Source organism: Aythya ferina, assembly GCF_964211825.1.
Source record: "Aythya ferina genome assembly, chromosome: 4".
Lineage (NCBI taxonomy): Eukaryota > Metazoa > Chordata > Aves > Anseriformes > Anatidae > Aythya > Aythya ferina.
Window position 1 is genome coordinate 40,788,096 of NC_140300.1, and position 18,760 is coordinate 40,806,855.

General features: G+C 40.7%; 1 protein-coding gene across 2 annotated transcripts in view; it reads right to left on the reverse strand.

Moving 5' to 3' along the window:
• RNF150 (ring finger protein 150) overlaps positions 1–18,760 on the reverse strand; it is a 143,268-nt gene that overhangs the window by 38,809 nt on the left and 85,699 nt on the right. For both annotated transcript variants that reach the window (XM_084516864.1, XM_084516863.1), the window contains 4 exons: positions 16,201–16,451; positions 8,693–8,764; positions 8,200–8,282; positions 382–478 (listed from right to left, as the gene is read on the reverse strand). In XM_084516864.1, the coding sequence (XP_084372990.1) occupies positions 382–478; positions 8,200–8,282; positions 8,693–8,764; positions 16,201–16,451 (503 nt within the window). The remainder of the gene's footprint in view (positions 1–381; positions 479–8,199; positions 8,283–8,692; positions 8,765–16,200; positions 16,452–18,760) is intronic.

The window sequence follows — 18,760 nt, forward strand, 5'->3', positions numbered from 1 at the left end:
AAACAACAACAACAACAACAAAAAAAAACACCCAAAAAACACAAACCAGCCCTGATTTAAAACACAAACAAAAGCTGTACAAAACAATGTATAAATCTGAAACACCAGTAAGCAATCCCTTCTCGATAAGCTGGGCCGGCTTATGTTGGGGACACACAAACCCCAACACACAACACACATCCTTTCTTGCTAATAGAAGTGGGATGCAGGAGAAAGGTAGAGTCACACATTTCAGCTTGTATTACCCTTAGGAAATTAATTAACAAATCAATAATATGGCAGGAAGAGAAGAATGGGAACAGACAGGCAAAGGACTGGGGATGCAACCAAGTGGCTGGTGTTTCCCTTCTGCCCCAACCAGATCCTCTGCAACATGCTTACCGGGATCCCTAGAGCTTTTAAAATATTCATTTTACACATAGGGCAGGTACGATGGTCTAGCAGCCAGGGGTCTACACAGGACTTGTGAAAAAGATGCCTGCAATGAGAAACAAGACATTTTAATTCAAATCCACCACAGCACAATTTATCACTTAGTACCAGACACTTCTGTATTCAGTGAAGTGCAAGCATTTCAAATGGTGTGGTTTGTGACCTCTGCAAGGACGGCAAGTCCATATCCTATGCAGACAAAGCTTTAAAATGATTTCTGCAGCATGTCAAGTGCATATACACAGTATTACTCAATTGAGTTTGGAAAAGAAGATGTACACATAAAAAGAATTAGGAAAAATAAACAAAATGCAGTAGCAAAACCCATATTCTTTAAATGTTAAAGGCTGTCAGTAAACAGAACCTACTTGCTGGTGAAATCACATTACTGTTTCCTGATGGTTCTGCAGACAAATGGGATTACACTTTACACAAAGGTGAAGCCATTGGAGTTCTGCTTTTATTTTTAAGGATGCACGCATAAGGAAAGCAAGTAAAAAAAATTAAAAAAAAAAAAAATGAAAAAAAATGAAAAAGCTACTCTTCATTTAAATGGAAAAATCAGGGTAACATTTTTAAAGTTGAAATCCTACATAATTTCAACAATTTATATTTCAATATAAATCCTAAATAAAATTGAAATCCCTGACCTTCCCTTCTTTAGAATTTGCCCGTCAAAGTGAGCTCCTAAACAACTCCAGCCCTTAAGGGGTTGTTGCTAATCCCATGCTCCATCTGAAGTGACCACCGAGGAACTACCTGAGCCATGTGGCTGCTGGGCCAGTTTTCTTACACATTGTCCAGGCAGAGGAACTGAAAACTCACCTATCTTGGCCTGACACAAGGTGAGACTGAACATAGAAGTATTCAGTGTGCAAACTTGACTGACAGCTGTATTTTCTCTTATGAGCATATTCTGTTATCCTGTGGTTGTAGAGGGGGAATGTTGCAAAAATGCAGGAATGTGGGGCTCAGGATTTAAGAAGTGTTGGTGAAGAGGTCAAATAAAGCAGCTAAGGCTCAGCCTAAGGCAGAGAAGTTCCTCTCTCTTGCTTCTTTCTCTTTTCCTTAATCCACAGGTGGCATAAATGGGCTTACAGTAGTGCACCATTGGCTTATCTTGTAGGCAATGCACCTGCTCTCTACTTTTGTGTTCTGTGGCTTGGAATAGTTTGCTTTTGGCTGGCTCCCCTCCTTCTGAAGAAAAGGGAAAATTTCCTACCATATTCATAGCCTCAGAAACTATACTAATACGTAGGAAAATTAGTAATAAATAAATAAATACATAAATAAGTAGTATTTTAAAACATTTTTTTTAAATAAATCTTTTCTAAACAATGAATAACCTAAGCAAAATGGAAATAGGGTATTGTATTCTGGAAAATGAAGGTTTATACACACAAACTTGCCCTGAAAGGTGCACACTCAGACTTCTTTTGAAACAACATATAGATCAGCTCTGACTTTCCTAAGGGAACAGGTGTCCCACATTTTACTTGGCAGAGCCTGAAAGTCACATTTCAGTCTGCTTGAACTTTCACATTTGAGTCATCTCCAGCCTCCGTTTCCCTGTGCTGTCACTGACCCATTTGCACTGCTTGCACAGCCAAGCCATGCAAACCCAGCAGGTAACAGCAGGTGGGCACAGCTCACAGCAGCCCAACGCTCCACCTGGAGCGGGCATATCGCAGCATATGCCAGCCTCCACTAGGAAATGCAATCTCTGAGCAAGCCAGAATCACAGTTAATGTACCAAAAAAATTTTAAATATTTAAGTGGTACATATTCAGCTGAAAGGGCTGGCTGCTGTACTCTGTCACAGCGTCTCTCACATAACAAGATACACATAGCCTTTCAACTTTGGATGGAAGATACTGAGGTGCACTTTTATCGATATCGATTTGCAACCCCAGCTCTTACTAATGTGGTATCAGCCCACATACTAGTTGGCTGGCATACTAGCTGGCTTCAGTCCTAAATAGCGTTAGAAATTCAAAGCCAAAACGAAGTGAAATCTCAGAATTTTATTCTTTTCACTTGAATATTTTTCTCACTACTTCTAGAAGAAGCAGATTCTTTGAGAGACAAAGCTACGTGGCAAATTGTGACATTGCTGTACTTGGTCTGACTTCACACAACTATGGGAAAGGGCAGATCTGTTCTTGGAAGTTTGACCTACTCTAATTATATCGGTTGGCTGTGATACCAAACTTTGTCACACCACATCTGATCCTGCATGTCAACATGATTGATGCAAACGAAGTATTGTGATATTTTAAGTTCAAACCACTATTCTACTAAGGCTACTACAGTTCACAACCCTCCTCAAAACAAGGCTTGTCTGACCTGAGAAAAACACAGTGCACTAAATTTCCATCTCTGTCCTGCATAACCCTTCCTTTTATCTCAGGAGGCACATATTCAGCACATCATCAGGCAAGCATTTTGGATAGGTGAAAGTACAATGATGTGCAATTTTACATTTAGAAGTCTAACCAACAGAAACTGAATGTGTTAGTTCATGAAGAGTACTGAAAGTCAATGTCTTCCTTTTCAGCTATTTGAAATAACTACACAATTCTTACACAAAGAAAACTAATTGCTATTATCTACTCACATCCATAAACAAATATGCTTAACTGCAAACATGTGAAGCTCATTGTGCCAAAATCCAAAAATATGAAAAAATGGATACCAAAATCTGTTTCAGATAAAAAAAAACGTAGCTTCTATCAAGCCAGGTTACTGTACATTAGAAGGTCCCCTCTTGTTTTCAAATTGTAGCTTTGCAAGCCTCAGTCAAGTTGTAGTTCATATTACAGTGTTTCATCATGCTTGTTAATCACCAAAAGCTTGGAATTTTCATGGCTTAAAGACTTCAAAAACTGAAGGTTAGCATTTTTAAAGTTGGCTTCAAAAAACAATCCTGTAAAGACCCTACCACTGCTGAGTAATTTAAATACATGACAGATCACATCACTTGGCACTTCCCAATACTACGCTGCCACAGTGTATTATGGCTCTATTAATTTTAGATTTAATATGTACAATGAAAGGATGTTGATTATTAGACAAAAATCAACACAAAAATGGAATGCTACTGAAAATCAGATAAAGATTTCAATTTTAAAAGTTTTGTACCACATTATACAATTAGAGAGCTCATATTATCTATTTCCATACATGTAAGCATTTTGTATGGAAAAGCAGCGTTGCAGGTTTTGCAGATTAGGATTTGAAGGTTTATTTTACTCTTTATTAGTTATAACACTATCTACATGGCTTTCAACAAATCCTTGACTGATCAATGTTCTGATAAGCTTACCATCTAAATTCAGCTAAAATAAGGGTCAGCACAAAACAAGATGAGAGTGCAACAATGATATTTCAGTCACACACTAAGACAAAGATGTAAAAAAATCAACTGAAAAAAAAAATCCTTCTCTCTCTACATTTCTGACTGATTCAAGTTTTAAAAGGAAGGAGAGGGTAGAAGCACCACAGATGAGTTCAGAAGTAATGATCCATGCAGGGAGACAGCAAGAAAGATGTTTCAGACACAAGCTTGGAACATGGCTTTGATGAAAGTCATAGCTGAAGAAAATATGTGCTTTTTTTTTTTTTTCCTGTTGTGTGCAACCACATGCATTGCAAAACTATGTTGATTTGGATGGGTTGAAAAGTTTCTCAAAAGAACTGTAATTGATTAGTTGAGAAAGAGGAAGGCAAGAAGAGAGATGTTGTAACAATCCTCATACAAGACAAAGTTTTCCATAAGCAGAAAGGAAACAAACTGTTCTTCACCTCTCCTAGGGATAACAGACACGATGATGTGTTCAAACTGCAGCAAGTGAGATTCAGGTTACACAATAGGAAAAGCTTCACCGCTGTCAGGGTGGCAAAGCACTGCAATAAATTATCAGGGGAATTTGCAAAGTCTTCATCCTCAGAGGCTGCAGAGTGTGTTGGAAAAATAACTCCCAAGAATGACACGTGCACAGCCAATGCCCCCGCACCATGGGGGTGGTGGCCTCTTGGGATCCCTCCTGCACTGCTCTGTGGCTGTTACTGCACAGGGCTGTGTAAAGCTCAGAGTCACAAAGTAAGGAAAAGAATCTCAAAATCCCAGAGCATTTCATTTGGTGTTATCTAATTAGCACTCAATATTTTTTTTAACGGGAGATTACTTCTGTCTGAAATGCATTTCAATATTCTTTAAAGCTGCAATTTTAAACATACAACAAAAAAATATTTATTTTGGGCTCAGCCCAAAAATAATAATAATAATTTTATCTTTGTAAAACTCTTGTAAAACTTTTGACTTGCTAACAATTATGAGAAGCTTTTTTTTTTTTCCAGGGTAAGGGGAACTGCTCTCCTCCCACCTTCCAGTCCTAGTTCCAACTTTCTGAACTGCACGCAAACAAACCTAGCAGTCACACTTTTTTTTTTTTTTCTCCAGAAAAAAAATGCAAGCTTAGACAAAAGGAGGCAAAAGCAGAAAGAAAAATACATTCTCAGGGACCCAGACTAAAAGCATCTGTTGCTTGGATTAGAGATGGGACAGCAGCATAGGACTGAAAAGAGTTTTGGTACGAGGCTGAGCAGTACTGTAGTACCTTACAAGAAGGTTTGGGCTTTAGAGAATGTATATATGCTACTATTTATTTGTTTTTAAGGCAGATTAAGGAAGGACAAAGGAACACGATGATGAGGGTAAGTGGGAAAATGGAATAAAAGGGAAGAAGTGTTGTGATGAAATGACTTTCACAGGAGGCCAATGAAAAGAGAGGGAAGGAGTGGAGCACTCTGTGAAATCACAGTTGTTCAGTGGAGGTTCAGAGGAGCTGTGCAAGCTCAAACAGAGTCAGAATGACCATTTGTTGGTGACAGAAATGGAACAATCTGAAAAAGAGGTTATGAAGAAACAAAGTTCTCAGTAGAGATGACGTTGAAAGAATTGTCTTGCCTCTCTGTGGAAGTTTAGTAAAGTTAGGAGAAGTTAAGGAAAAGACAGAAAAAGGGTCTGCCTCTATCAGGAACTTCTCCAAAGAACGTGCAGAAAAGATGAAGGAATTTTGAAGCTGGAGATGGAGAACAAGCGGAAGGAAGTAGGGCTATAGCAAGATGTGTCACTATGGGAACAGTGAACTTGTTTACATTTGATGTTGTGTCAGCGCCCTCATAGATAACTTCAGTGATGCTTGCTACCATTAAACATAAAACCAGCTGCAAGCCAACACTTCCCTCACCATCAAGTGTCAGTATATGTTTATTTAATACACTCTGTAGAGTGAAGTTTATTAATATGGTCAGCTGGGGGAGATGGCTTCCAAAGATGAAAGCACGGAAGAAGCACAAGTTAACTAGAATTCTCCTTCCCGCCCTCCAGCATGGGCTATATTCACAACAGGCTACCCCAGTGCCAGCTCTCTGCCAACTGCAAAAAGAGGAGCTTTGGGGAAACAGCTTAAGTGCTAGTAAACATCTGTCTATATGACTTCAGAGCTCATATGCTGAAATACTGGCCGGTGGATTCTGGTACCAGTTTCTTAGTTAGACTCAGGACTCAGCAGCCTTAAAAAACAACAACAAAACAAACAAACAAACAAAAAACCTGAAAACGTACAGGGCTTCATTCTGAGTGTGTCTGCTAGCAGTGGTTTTCCCAGCACAGCCTGTGGGATAAAGCATCCTCTTTCATTTGCAGATCTTGGAGCACATTTGGCTATGCAGGTAAAAAGTTCTACATCTTGAGCAGCTCCTGGATAGACGACAAACTAAGGTAAGCCAGCACTCATGTCATGGTGTTGGCTTCTGTAAGGCTCAGTGAAATGCCAGCCTCTCATTACAGAGGGCTGACTAATGCAGTTCCCTTACTAAAAACTACAAACGGTTTAACTGAGGATGCTGGAGGAAGAAACCTACAGTGTCTGTAGGTCTTTATCAAGATATAACAATATAACACTCTCCTACTCACTTAACAGAGACGGAAAGTGCTTTTGTTTGTTTGTTTGTTTTTTAGGAGAAAAGTCTGACAGCAGCAGAAAGAAATCAGTTTCGGAAGTCCAACCCCACGTGAATTAATGTTTAAGATACTGCCCTCACAATCTGGGCAACAGGAAAGCCTGTTGAAGTCTGTGAAGTAGTGGCTTGAGAAAGATCTTTTAGTTTTTATAATTCAAAACTGCTTAGGCTCAAACTGTGAGTATTTTACAAGACAGATCTGCTGCTGCTAACCTTTTAGCATGAGTCATTTTCTAGGCGACCTTTTAAGTCAGCCAAGAACTGAACATCACCTGTTAACTATGTGTTTCCTATTCACTCTGCTTGACTCAACACTGTGCATGACAAAATCTGACTGGAGCCTCACTGAATTATGAGGAGAGACACAAATGAAAGCTAGAGAGTAGACTTTTTTTTTGCTGTTGTATAACTGCCTCTGAAAACTGCCTGTCTCTATCATGTACAATTTCCAAACTTTATTATGCTTCTATAAAAACAGGCTTGATGCCAATGCAAGGTTCACATTTTCTGATAATTTCTCATTTTTGTCTGTATTTCTGCTTCATGAAGTGTGTGTTTGCAGAAAAACAAGAGTTCATATGCAATTTGTCATTGTGGGGGATTTAGAGTAGGTCAAATTTATGATTAATCTGTTGCTTTTTGTTTGCCATTTAGTGATGGCGGTAAACAGATTAATGAGTCATATGAATGAACAGAAATGGACAGCTTGTAACATTCAAATATCTACTAGGGAAAAACATAGCAGGAAAAGAAACAAATATTTCAGTTTCTCAAGCCAATGAACATGTATCCAACAGAAGAAACTCCATAAAAATCTATGCTCTATATATACTGCATTTGAGATCACTCTTTCTAGGGTAAAAAGCACTTGCCCTTGCTCTCTTGGGAGAACCACCGTTCCTAGGAAATTTCCTAAGAAATTGATTTATTTAGAGAAATATTTTGTTAGCTAACACTCCATGGATGACAACAAAATGACACAGAGAGGTGAATACAGCTGTTATAGGTGGCAAAAGGCTGCACTCCTGCATGACATCACTGTGAGTGTGCATGCAGCACTGGGCATGGTCATGTGAAGGGAAGAAATTAGAAAGAACAACTGTAATAAGCTCTTGTCACCTCTATGTCCTCTATGTCCTACATGCCTACGAATATTTTCATGGCAGCAACAGATAACATGGTCTTTTTCACATTCCCTTTTGGTTTATTGTTTCTACTCAACTTTATTTATTTATTTATATTTTTTGATAGAAGTCATCCCTCTCCTGACACCTGGTCACGACACAGGACAGCAAATGTAGTGCTAGTTTCTTTCCATGGGGAGCAGTTAGCCCACTCTATCTCTGGCGCTCAGCCCAGGACTCACCTTGAAGTCAGTGGCAAATTCTTCTAAAGGCGTTATTTTAGATTAATATTAAACTGTTGAGAAAAATAGAAGAATCAAACTCTTCAGTTTAAAAATCTTACTGATAACTTTGTTAGATATCCAGATCAGACAAAAATTCTGACCATCATGCTAAACTCAGGTTTTCACCACCACTAATGCTACCTTAATTTCAAGTAGATTAAACAGGCATTTCAGATGTCTTTATAGAATAGATTTGGAATAAATCAAAACAATAAACTTTAATTTTTCCACCAAGCTCTCAGACAATCTCAGAGAGATACTCTGAGAACAGAGCCTATCTTTTGAAGTAGAGACTCTATCAGAGCTTAAAGCATCTTCAGCCTTTAACTTACCTGCAAGGTAGAATTCTGACAACATCATTGGGTTTGTAGCCTTCAATACAAACAGCACAGTTATCAAAGTCTGGCTCAGTTTCCTATAGGAAAGAGAACATTCATCATTTTCATTTTTTTATTTTGTTAGCTAATCTCTTCATACAAGAGCTTATGTGACAAAATAAAACAGTCACTGATGCATGCTGCAAAATCAATCATACATTTCAAGAAAAGCAAGTCAGACTTTCAACACGCATCCAGTTTGAAAAGCACACAGATTTAGGTAGCGTGTTTGCACTTTCAGGATTTTTTGCATCTTCAGATAATTTCACCTCTTCCTATCCCTACTCCATTCCATCCATAAATTGCTTACCAGTACTGCTCCACCACCTGGAGGACACACACAAGCTTAATAAGCAATTGCCATTTCTCTTTTGCCTCTTTGTCCCAGTGGTCTGAAGGAATACTCCATGCAGACATTCATTTGGTAATGAGCAATTTGAAAAATTACCTTATCACCTTTCCTGATTGTTCTGACTTGCAGCTTGCTGATTGCTTTCTTTGCAGCATCTCCAAGCCGGCGCTGTAATAGAAAATTGGTTCTTAAGCAAAGAGTATCTCTTCATGCAGAATTCATCGCTTTTTTTCCACTAGATTTCTTAATAATTTGAAGCAACTGCACATGAAACAGGACAGTGCTGTATAAATGTAAACAGATGAGGTCAGTCACGCTGTTACTCAGAGTAAGCGCACAGTAGGTATTCTAGGCTTGTTGGTAACCCAGGGCTGATGAGGCAAAGCTATGCTAATGGAGTTCCAGAGGAGACTGCATGAGCCCAGTGTGATGACTATGGCACCTATACTATTTAAGTCAGTATAAGTTCATGTAACAAGTCTGCTGCTTGGGAATCCTACTTTTTGCTTCTCCTTTTTTTTAATTATACTTGTAAAAAACGCATTAATAAACAAGGCCTGGGCTGGTAAGCAGAACAAACGCTACACTTAAGATTCAGGAGGTCTTTATACCAGGTCTGGCTCATGATCACCAGCAAAATTTAAGTGCTGCAACTGAGGTGATAACTTGTTAACCACGAAAAACATGAATCATCTCTGCTGTTTTGTTTTCCTGCAATACAGAGCTTGCTTACTTTACAGGAGTAATGCAAGGAAAAAAAGGAGGCTAAAACATCTGCAGTTTCTTACAGATAAAGCACTACGTAGTCCTGCAGTAACATCCTATCCATACATAACCATTCACTTCTTTTCCTCTCTATCTTCCCCTCCAGCAGCCTGTGAATTGCTTACCATGTGACATTTCCGATTGTTCTCACGTATTTCCCAAACACTGTTACTGTGCTGACAGGGTCACTGCCACTCAGGACTAAAGCAGGTAACAACAGCCTGATGTAAAACACCCTGTCCTCCACCCTGTGGAGCTACCTCTGCAGCCCGTGCTGTGGAGCCTGTGCCTGTATCAGAACAGACACAGACTCTCAGGACTTGGCTGCTCGCTTGTGCTAACGCAACAAGGAGAGCTGGAGACAGACTCACAAGCTGTAAAGGTCTCCCAGAGGTTATGTGCTTCCACCCCCTGCTCAAGGCTGGGTCAACTTCAAAGTCAGAGCTGTGTCCAGTCAAGTCCTGGCTATCTCCAGGAAGGGAGATTTCACAACGTCTGGAGATAATTTGTTCCAGTGCTTCACCGCTCTCACAGCTTTTTTAATTATCATCATATAAAGGGGATTTCCCTTGTTGCAGTCTGTGACTGTTATACTTTCTCTGTGCACCGCCGAGAAGAGCCCGACGCTGACTCATGCTGCCAAGGGCCGCAGGCAGAGCCCCTCTGCCTCCTCGCCACCCAGCTTAGTAAGCCCAGTTCCCTCCACCTCTTCTCGTTTACTGCATGCTCCTGTCCCCAGACCATATTGGTGACCTCTCCCATTGGGCTCTCTCCCATTTCTTCTTATCTTACAGAGGATCACACAGCAACACCTACCCTGACGCCTTCCCGTCAGTTTTATAACCGTTTATGACACAGTGCACCCCGAGGTGCCACCGATGACAAACTCTTTTTTTCACCTCCCCTGCACCCCGTCCATGTTTCCAGCCATGTGCTGTTAGTTAGGAGGGAGATTCGGGAGCTCTGGTGACTCCGAAGAAGTTCAACTTTTTGGGCCGGGAACATTGCCTGTGCCAGAGTTCAGAGGGGCCTGTCAGCGGGAAGGGCTTCCAGCTGGAGGGGGGGAGAGCACGGAGCCAAAACTGGAAGGAAGCTGGATGCTGTTTGTAAATTGGGAGCTAATCATCACCCAGATATGATTAACAAATTACCACGTTGTTCTTTGGGTTCAATTAAAATCGCCAAATTTAATTTAGAGGCTAAGCTTATTAGATTGGAGACATGGAAGACTGACAAAACGTGTGCAATACTGACAGCAGTGAGCAATTTCAGGGCTGGCTAAAGAGGTGAAAATGATCTTGGCTATCATATGAGATTCACATACGAGCATTCCGGCACAGCTAATTATTACATGTAGGGGAGTTTTTTGTAGTTGCACAACATCTTTTCTGTGGTACATTTTTGCTCACAGTCTCCCTTCAATAAACAGATCAGACAAGAGCTGGAAACATTTCTTGCCAGCTATTTGTTTCTTTAATGTAAATCAAAGAAAGACTGATAACATGCAGTGAGACAAGAGCCATTGCGTCCTCCTTCAGGAATTGCTTGTGATTCCTTTTTATCATTATTATTACTTAAACTAATGAAATGTCTCAGCTCTTTTTTTTTTGCACATTCTTCAAGGGCATAGGACAAGATTAAAGACTCATGTACATCTTTGATCTGCTTGTTTTCATGTTTGTTTTCTCTTGTCTAGCTTAAATAGACAAGTTCATGACTTAAATGCAAATGAGAATTATTTAATTTTTGAAAAAACAGGAATATCTTGGAGTAAAGTCATACTTTCAAGGATTCTTCTATCTGAATGAAAGGCATGCTATCACTAACCAATCATTGTCCCTAGAAGATAAGAGGCATTACAATAGTTTAGGGGTTTAAAGTGAAGCTTAGAGATTTATAATCATAAATCCCATAATCTCATTACCAAGGCAGCAACATTCAATACTGGACTGGAAGGAGTTAAGCATATAAGATGCAGTGGTCTTGTGGAGATGGCATTACTATTTAAAAAGAAAGGACAGTAGCATGGAAAGCATCACTTGTCTGTTCCTGAGGAAGGAAATGACAGCAGGTGTTGTGGAAGAGAAATTACAAGTGCTCCTCTCTTAATGGCCTTACTAAACTATTACTCTTGGAGGAAGGAGATCACCTTGTGCCTCGAGAAGAACGAGCTATACCATCAGGATGAGGTATCAGACACATTTCCTGTACCGGTACCGCAGATCAAGTTAGCAGACTTCATCATGGGAAGCATCTTCCCAAGCCCGCTTCAAAAATTTCATCTCTCTCTTCAATGGCCCATACCCTCATGCAAAGCCATGACCACCAGTCGTCTTTCTCAGAGAACTGCTTGACCCTCCATACAATGCCTGTCATATACTAAACCAGATCCTTCCCTAGAGGTTATTGGTACCCTAAACCAGGATGCACAGGACCTTCCACAAGCCCTAGTGGGACAACTTCCTGCTTTGGCTTTTGCCATCCTGCAAAAAGCATGAAGCCCACCTGGTTTCAAAATGTTTTTAGAGGAAACTACTTAACAAGAAGCTAATGGGAAGAAACAACATGGAAGAAATCCGGCCAACAGGTCTGGACCTTAAACATCTCCCTCTTGCTGTCTTCCTATCTTGTGGTTCACGGACAACAGAAAGATTTTTTTATTTTTTATTTTTTTTTAGGTCTGTGTCCTGGCTGTTACAGGGCTGAGACAACAAGTCACAGTTTGCTGAATTACCCTGTCATGTAATTCCAAAGCACCTTCGCTCTCTACAGGTACCTCAAGGGAGGCTGTAGCGAGGTGGGGGTTGGTCTGTTCTCCCACGTGCCTGGTGACAGGACGAGGGGGAATGGGCTTAAGTTGAGCCAGGGGAGTTTTAGGTTAGATGTTAGGAAGAACTTCTTCACTGAAAGGGTTGTGAGGCACTGGAACAGGCTGCCCAGGGAAGTGGTGGAGTCACCATCCCTGGAAGTCTTCAAAAGACGTTTAGATGTAGAGCTTAGGGATATGGTTTAGTGGGGACTGCTAGCGTTAGGTCAGAGGTTGGACTCGATGATCTTGAGGTCTCTTCCAACCTAGAAATTCTGTGATTCTGTGATTCTGTGATTCAATTAGCTCCGTAACCTGATGTTGCTTGATGCAAACAAGTCCCACAGTCTTTTGTGGACATACTCTCACATTTTCAGGAGGACTCCAGGAACATGTTGCTGAGGAAGCATGTTGGCTATGCTTTCCTTTCACAAATTCATCATCATAATATCAAAAGGGCATAACATCAGGGCAGCCACCTACTTGCTGGCCATCTTCTTAGGTGAGAAAAGAGGAGAAAAAGTTGTTTTTTTCAGCCGTGTGAATATTACTACCTACCTTTCACTTTCATATGTAACCACAGAGTTGTCTGTGCTAAAGACACTCCTAAAAATTGAACACATCAATCAAAAAAAATATAATCAAAATTGAAATGTAACCATATTTTCTATGACTGTAGGAAGCATGACTGTATCTGTAGCTGACACACTAGCTACAGGTGCACAAGCCCATATTGGAACAACAGTTTTGGAATCCACTGCAGAAATTCCCCACTAAGTTAACATCTACATGAACAGATCAGGGCACGTAGTAGGAAGCCTTGCAGACCTGGTTCTCCATACGCTTAAACCAAGCACCTAGCTGAAGTGAGCTGAGTCTCCCTTCTGGCGCATGAACCTGGATTTTGCACATGTGGTGAAAGAGTGATGGGTGAAGATGTACAAGGTGTATGTCCAGGTTTCACTTCACTGGGGAATCACAGGAGGAATCCAGGAGATTCTTCAGTCTTTCTAGCTGCCTGTCTCGTTAGCAGGACCCACCACTTTCTAGATGGACAATTAAGTTAGCTCTTTCTGGAATTACTGCCTGATCAGCAACTTAAGCTGTGTATAAGATGGGAAGTGGACCTAGAAAGGAGGGTGACCATATAGGAAAAGACAAGGAGGCAGATGTGGTTATGAGGCTTGACCAAAGGATGCACCATATTTTGCAGGAAAGCAAGACATCATTAAAGTGGGTCAGCTTGGAAGAGGCTTGGAAGATGACTTAGGGAGAGGCTTGGAATGACCAATGAAAGATGATCAGAAACCTTGCTCAGCCGTGCTGCAACACCCCTCCTACTTGCAGATAATGACTTTTTTCTGCAGATTGTATTTAGCAGTCAGCCACCCTGTCCCATTCCCTCAGCATAGTGCCAAGACTACGAATTCACAGGAGCCTGAACTGCTCTGGGTAGCAGCCTGGCTATAAAACAGCCTCGGGAAGGGCATGCATGATGGAGGTAAACAGAGGTAAGCAGAGGTTCTGCTTTGACACAGACAACACTGACCCTCACAAGACCTTGCTTTAAAACTGCAGGATTTAAAATCATTCAGATGTCAAAATGAATTTAACCTCCTTTTTATTTTTAGAACAGAAATCTAATATATCAGTTTTTTGCAGTTAGAGAGATGGGCAGTAAGCGCAGTAAGACTTTACTGCGCCATGGGGTAGCAACCGATAGCACTACTTTCACTAAATAGGCCAGCTGGGTCCCTCTTCATCTGAAGCTGTTTGTACAAACATTTCAACCTCACCCATCAGATAAACTTTATCCAGAGTTTATCAAATATAAATAGAAGGAAGCATCTTTCCTAAAGTTGGCCAGCAATGAAGGTCCTTAAAACACCTGCAAGGCTTTCCAACAAGTAAGCTCAATACCTTTACTCAGACACATAAAAGTTAGAATGGCAAAAGCTTTTGAGCAAAATGACAAAAGAACCATGTTCTAAACTATATCCCCAAAAAGCAATAAAAAATGTTTCTCTTGTATTTATCTGAATATCCAAGGACTTTGTCCTCCCATCCTTGTGCTACAAGAAAATGTGTCAAAGAAAAAAAAAGCAGAACTTTAGAGCAAGCAGAGAGAACCCTCATGGAAAGGGCAAGAGCAAGTTGAGCTCTTCTGACAGCTACTTACATTACTCTAGTCCATAGCCAGGACTAAAAAGCTCACTAGCACAAATGGTTGAGATTTATCCAAATGTATCATACACCATTTTTCTTAACAAAAGTAAGAGCTAATTAGAGGAGATGTCAGGCAAAATCATGTGAATAAACTACATAAAGAAATTCTCGTTTGCCCTGTATCATTAATACAGCTTTGGCAAAAAATGACTAATAAATAATTGCCTAGGAGGCCTATTTTCTTATTCTTCTCCAGAACAGAATTGGTATTAATTACAAAGTTATTAAAATCTTTGCACAGGACAATTGGTTGTGCACAAATTAATCTCATTCAAACCTTGGAAAGAAAAGACTGAATAGGAAGTCTGCTTGAACACATAAACCAGTCCATTCCAAACTACCACATATTACCTGAAGGGAGCTTCTTATTTTGCTGGGTTTCATGTTTATGTATGTCTATTTACTCTGCTAATCTGCCTGCACAATTACTTGATTGAAAGCACGCTTACGGTACTCACGTACATAAATTAGGCACACATGTGCTTTTGCAGCCAAAGCATCTAAAAATTATCACAGCCGCTACAGTCACAGTGATTCTGCTGCCAGTGATGTTCAAATTCCAGCTGGGATAGTCTCATTCTTACTATCCAAAATTTCATGGTGTACATTTAAAAGTAAAATATATTCTTTCTGTGTGTAAATACAGAGCAGCTGCTCTCTATCTCAGAAGACGCTTGAATTTCAATGGGGGTAGCGAGGGATCCCTATACGTTCAGGATATTTTAGAGTGCAGCAGTACTTTCCTCTACAAGATGATTAACACTCTGTTTTACTTCTTTCTGCAGAGCAAGCAAGCCAGCCCTCCCCCTGCCCCAAAAGGAATTTATTAAGGGTCCAGAAACATCTCTGAATTAAAACGCATTATTTTTCCTGCAGTAAAACGGTTATCTCCTCAGATTTCATACACTGATAATATTTTCTACTGTACCATTAGAATGAAATGTAGAAGCCTCAGCTTCACAGTTCTGCTGATGCCAAGATAGTTGGATCCAGTCCAGAAAAGATTAAATTTGTTATTAACATTGCTATTATTATTCACTGCTGAACAACCATAAAGATGCATGGTGCTTTATAAATCGAGAGGGCCTCAGGACCCAGCACCCATTCCCACAGAATGCTGCTGACTTCTCTCCAGCTCTCTAAGTTTCTGTCTCTTCTGTGGAGCGGAGGGACACGGACAAGATGCCAAAACCAAAAGCAAAGATTTACTAATATTAGTGGCTATCACTACAGCATTAATTAATTGTCCCATTCAGGGACAATTGTCAAATGAACAGGAACACTCCCTTTCAAGCTCAAGGCCCTTCTGAAGAAGCATGAAAATGAAAACACTTCCTGTTCTTTTTAATCTCTCTGCTTACTGTGAGCCCTTGTTTCCCACACAGACATTCACATACCACACTATATTTTTCACATAATTTTGATCTTACGGATTGCTAGTTAATTTATATACATTTCTATGTCACTTGGCTGTATGTACCAGAGGAATCTTTTTGGTAATAAACATCATGACTCTTTCTGGCTGTTTCCTGTGTGTTTTGTGCAAGCAAAAAAAAAAAAACAACCAACAACCCATAATACATACACTTTATAGTCATTAATTTCTTTTTTCCTCAGCCCCGTCTGTATTGATAGAAGTCCTGGCTTTTCCCATACACAAGCATTTTTAAACCTCCCTTCTTTTCACTATTTCTTCTTCTTTTTTTCTTTTTCTTTTTCTTTTAAAGCTACACATTTATTTTCCCCAAATTTTACTTTAAAGTTATTTAAAGCTGAATCCCACAAGAGCCATTCCAGCCCTTCTTACCTGATTTCTGTCTCTGGCATTTGCGTAGCGGAATCGCTGGATGTAGTAGAAGACCAGCCATGCCAGCGAAATGATCATCAGCACAATGAAGGAGATGGAGACGAACACCACGGAGGTCCGGCTGACGTACTTCTGCAAGTTGCGTGTCCCGATGGTTATGTACATCATCACAGTGATGTTCCTCTCCAGGAGGCTCACTATCTCTTTTCCTTTGGGTTCAGGAATCATTATTGCTACAACATCATCTAGGCCTGTCGTATAGGAGAGAGAAAAGAAGCTTTAATTAGAACAGGTGAGTATAATAAAATAAAATGGTAAGACGATGAGGCAAGTGGAAAATAAAAAGCAAATCAGTATCAAAAAGTTCCATTTTCTCCTCCTGATTTTCATCCAAAGGTAAGTTGGATGAATCCGGTGAAGTTTTCAACTGGAACCAGTTACACAGTGTGTTTCTATAAACTCACCTCTGTGAGTTAATTAAAATATGTTTCACGGTTTGACAAACACAGGTTCCCAGTTCTGCTGAGGCTCACATAGAAGAATATTACTGTAACCACTGCAGAAAGGGAGATGTGTTGTAGCCAGCATCCTTCCCTCCAACACCCCAAGCACTTACCATAGCCCATTTTGCATGGCCACGGCTCTGACAGAGTCAGAGAAGCCCCTCCAAACCCCTGCTCAGTCCAAGAACTCTTTCAATCACAGATCCCCACATGGTTTCATGCTGAATGCACCAAAGCATTGCTGTTTTCACCCAGGACAAGTGATGGGAGAAGGCTGCAGGGACAAGAGCTGAGCCCACACTGAAAGTCAATAGCCTCATTTTAATTCACACACACAAAAAAATGTTACTGCAGCACAAATCAGCCCCTGGCATAGCTGAGGTGGCAAACAGCCATATACTTATCAGCCCCATACAGCTGAAGTGGCAAAGGAGTGCCCATCAATAGGATGGGGCAGGGACTTCCTACCATCCTGTTACCCCTTCTGAAGCCATAGGCTGAGAAACCAGGCCCTTCAGTGATCTATCAAGCCTTGACTCTGCGTCAGTTTTGCTTTGTGTACAGTGCTGTTTTCATTTTATTTGCATTACATGCTATTGAAACTATTTTCCTTTCTTTTATGTGCCCTATGTAAACAACACATACAGTCTGAAATTCTCTGGGATGGGGCAGCTTATTAGATGTCTCTTCTAGCTTTATATGTAAGCTCACTCCCTTATGGTTTAATATTAGGGATATTTTTCTTTCACTTCAAAAAAAAAAAAAAAAAAAAGCGTATACCATTTTTACAGCTAACCCATGTTTTGCAGTGGTCAAATCCTCAATTGTACCAAGCAGCTAAGGACAAAGAAAATAGACTTTAATGTAGAAACACGCCAGATATGATAGCATACACAACAATCATGAACTGGAATTTAGAAAAGAAGGTACAAACTGGGGGTCTTTCAAGTCAGAGAGATGATGCTAAGGTGAGTGTTTCATCAGCTGAAATCCCAGGAGATCAGTTGGCATGTCGTAAACCCCAGTGCTACCTGCATTTTGACTGTGGCAGGAGGACAAAAATCTGCCTGCATTGCCACACTCACTGAGGTGGGACAGGATTGCCTGGCCACGAACAGAGACTGCATTTCTGACAGCATCCTCCTCCAGGCTGAGACCCAACCCAGCCTCCCTCAGAGCAGCACTGTGCCCCAGGTCCTGTGGTCTGGCTCAGATGTTTCTCCACCAAATCCCCCGGGAGGTATAAACCAGCTTTTCAAAGGCATTTAGGTACCAAGAGCTTGCAGGAGGAGTCTAAGAATTTCAGACTTATTGAAGTGGACAGGCGGGTGGCATTCAGTGGAAAATGCTAACTGTGCTGGAATTTCTCTCCAGTTCTGCTGGGTGCCTGGATTGCCTGGAAGTACTGAAATAGCTGTGACAGACTGTTGCTACTCACACACAAAATATGCCGCAAAGCTGGGAACCAAACCCTCCTTTCTCAAGTCTTGGAGCAGAAGTGCAAATTGCACCACATTTACGATGGGAAGTCTCCTGAGAGGAATACTTCCCCGATTATGAATAGGCCAGTCAATGAGCTGGGTGGAATCACTGGTTTAGCTGCGTCAAAAGAATTTTAGATAGCCGTGATAGGAAATTTAACCCTCCTGGAGATACTTGGCTGTAAAGCTTTTATCATTTTCAGATATTTTTTTTTTTTTTGGGGGGGGGTCTAAGTAAGGGTTCACCTTCAGCAGGGAAAATAAACCTGCCTTTGCAACACTTCTGATTATTACCAAGGGCTAATGCAAACATTACCCTAACAGCCTAGGGAGAATCTGCCAAGTCTCAAAGTGGCTGAGAAGGGCACTGATGATGTGCCATGCCAGTCAATTTACTAGAGTCAATAAGATAAATTGTCTGGAGCAGTGCTTATGTTTTTCACAACTGTTCAAATGCCTTATTTTGTTCTCTTTCCCTTCTTAAAGAAAAATAACAATTTCAAATCACTCAATGAGAAAAGCAAAGCAACCGCCTCACACACAACCACAAAGAACCCCCAGTGAAAAATCCCACAA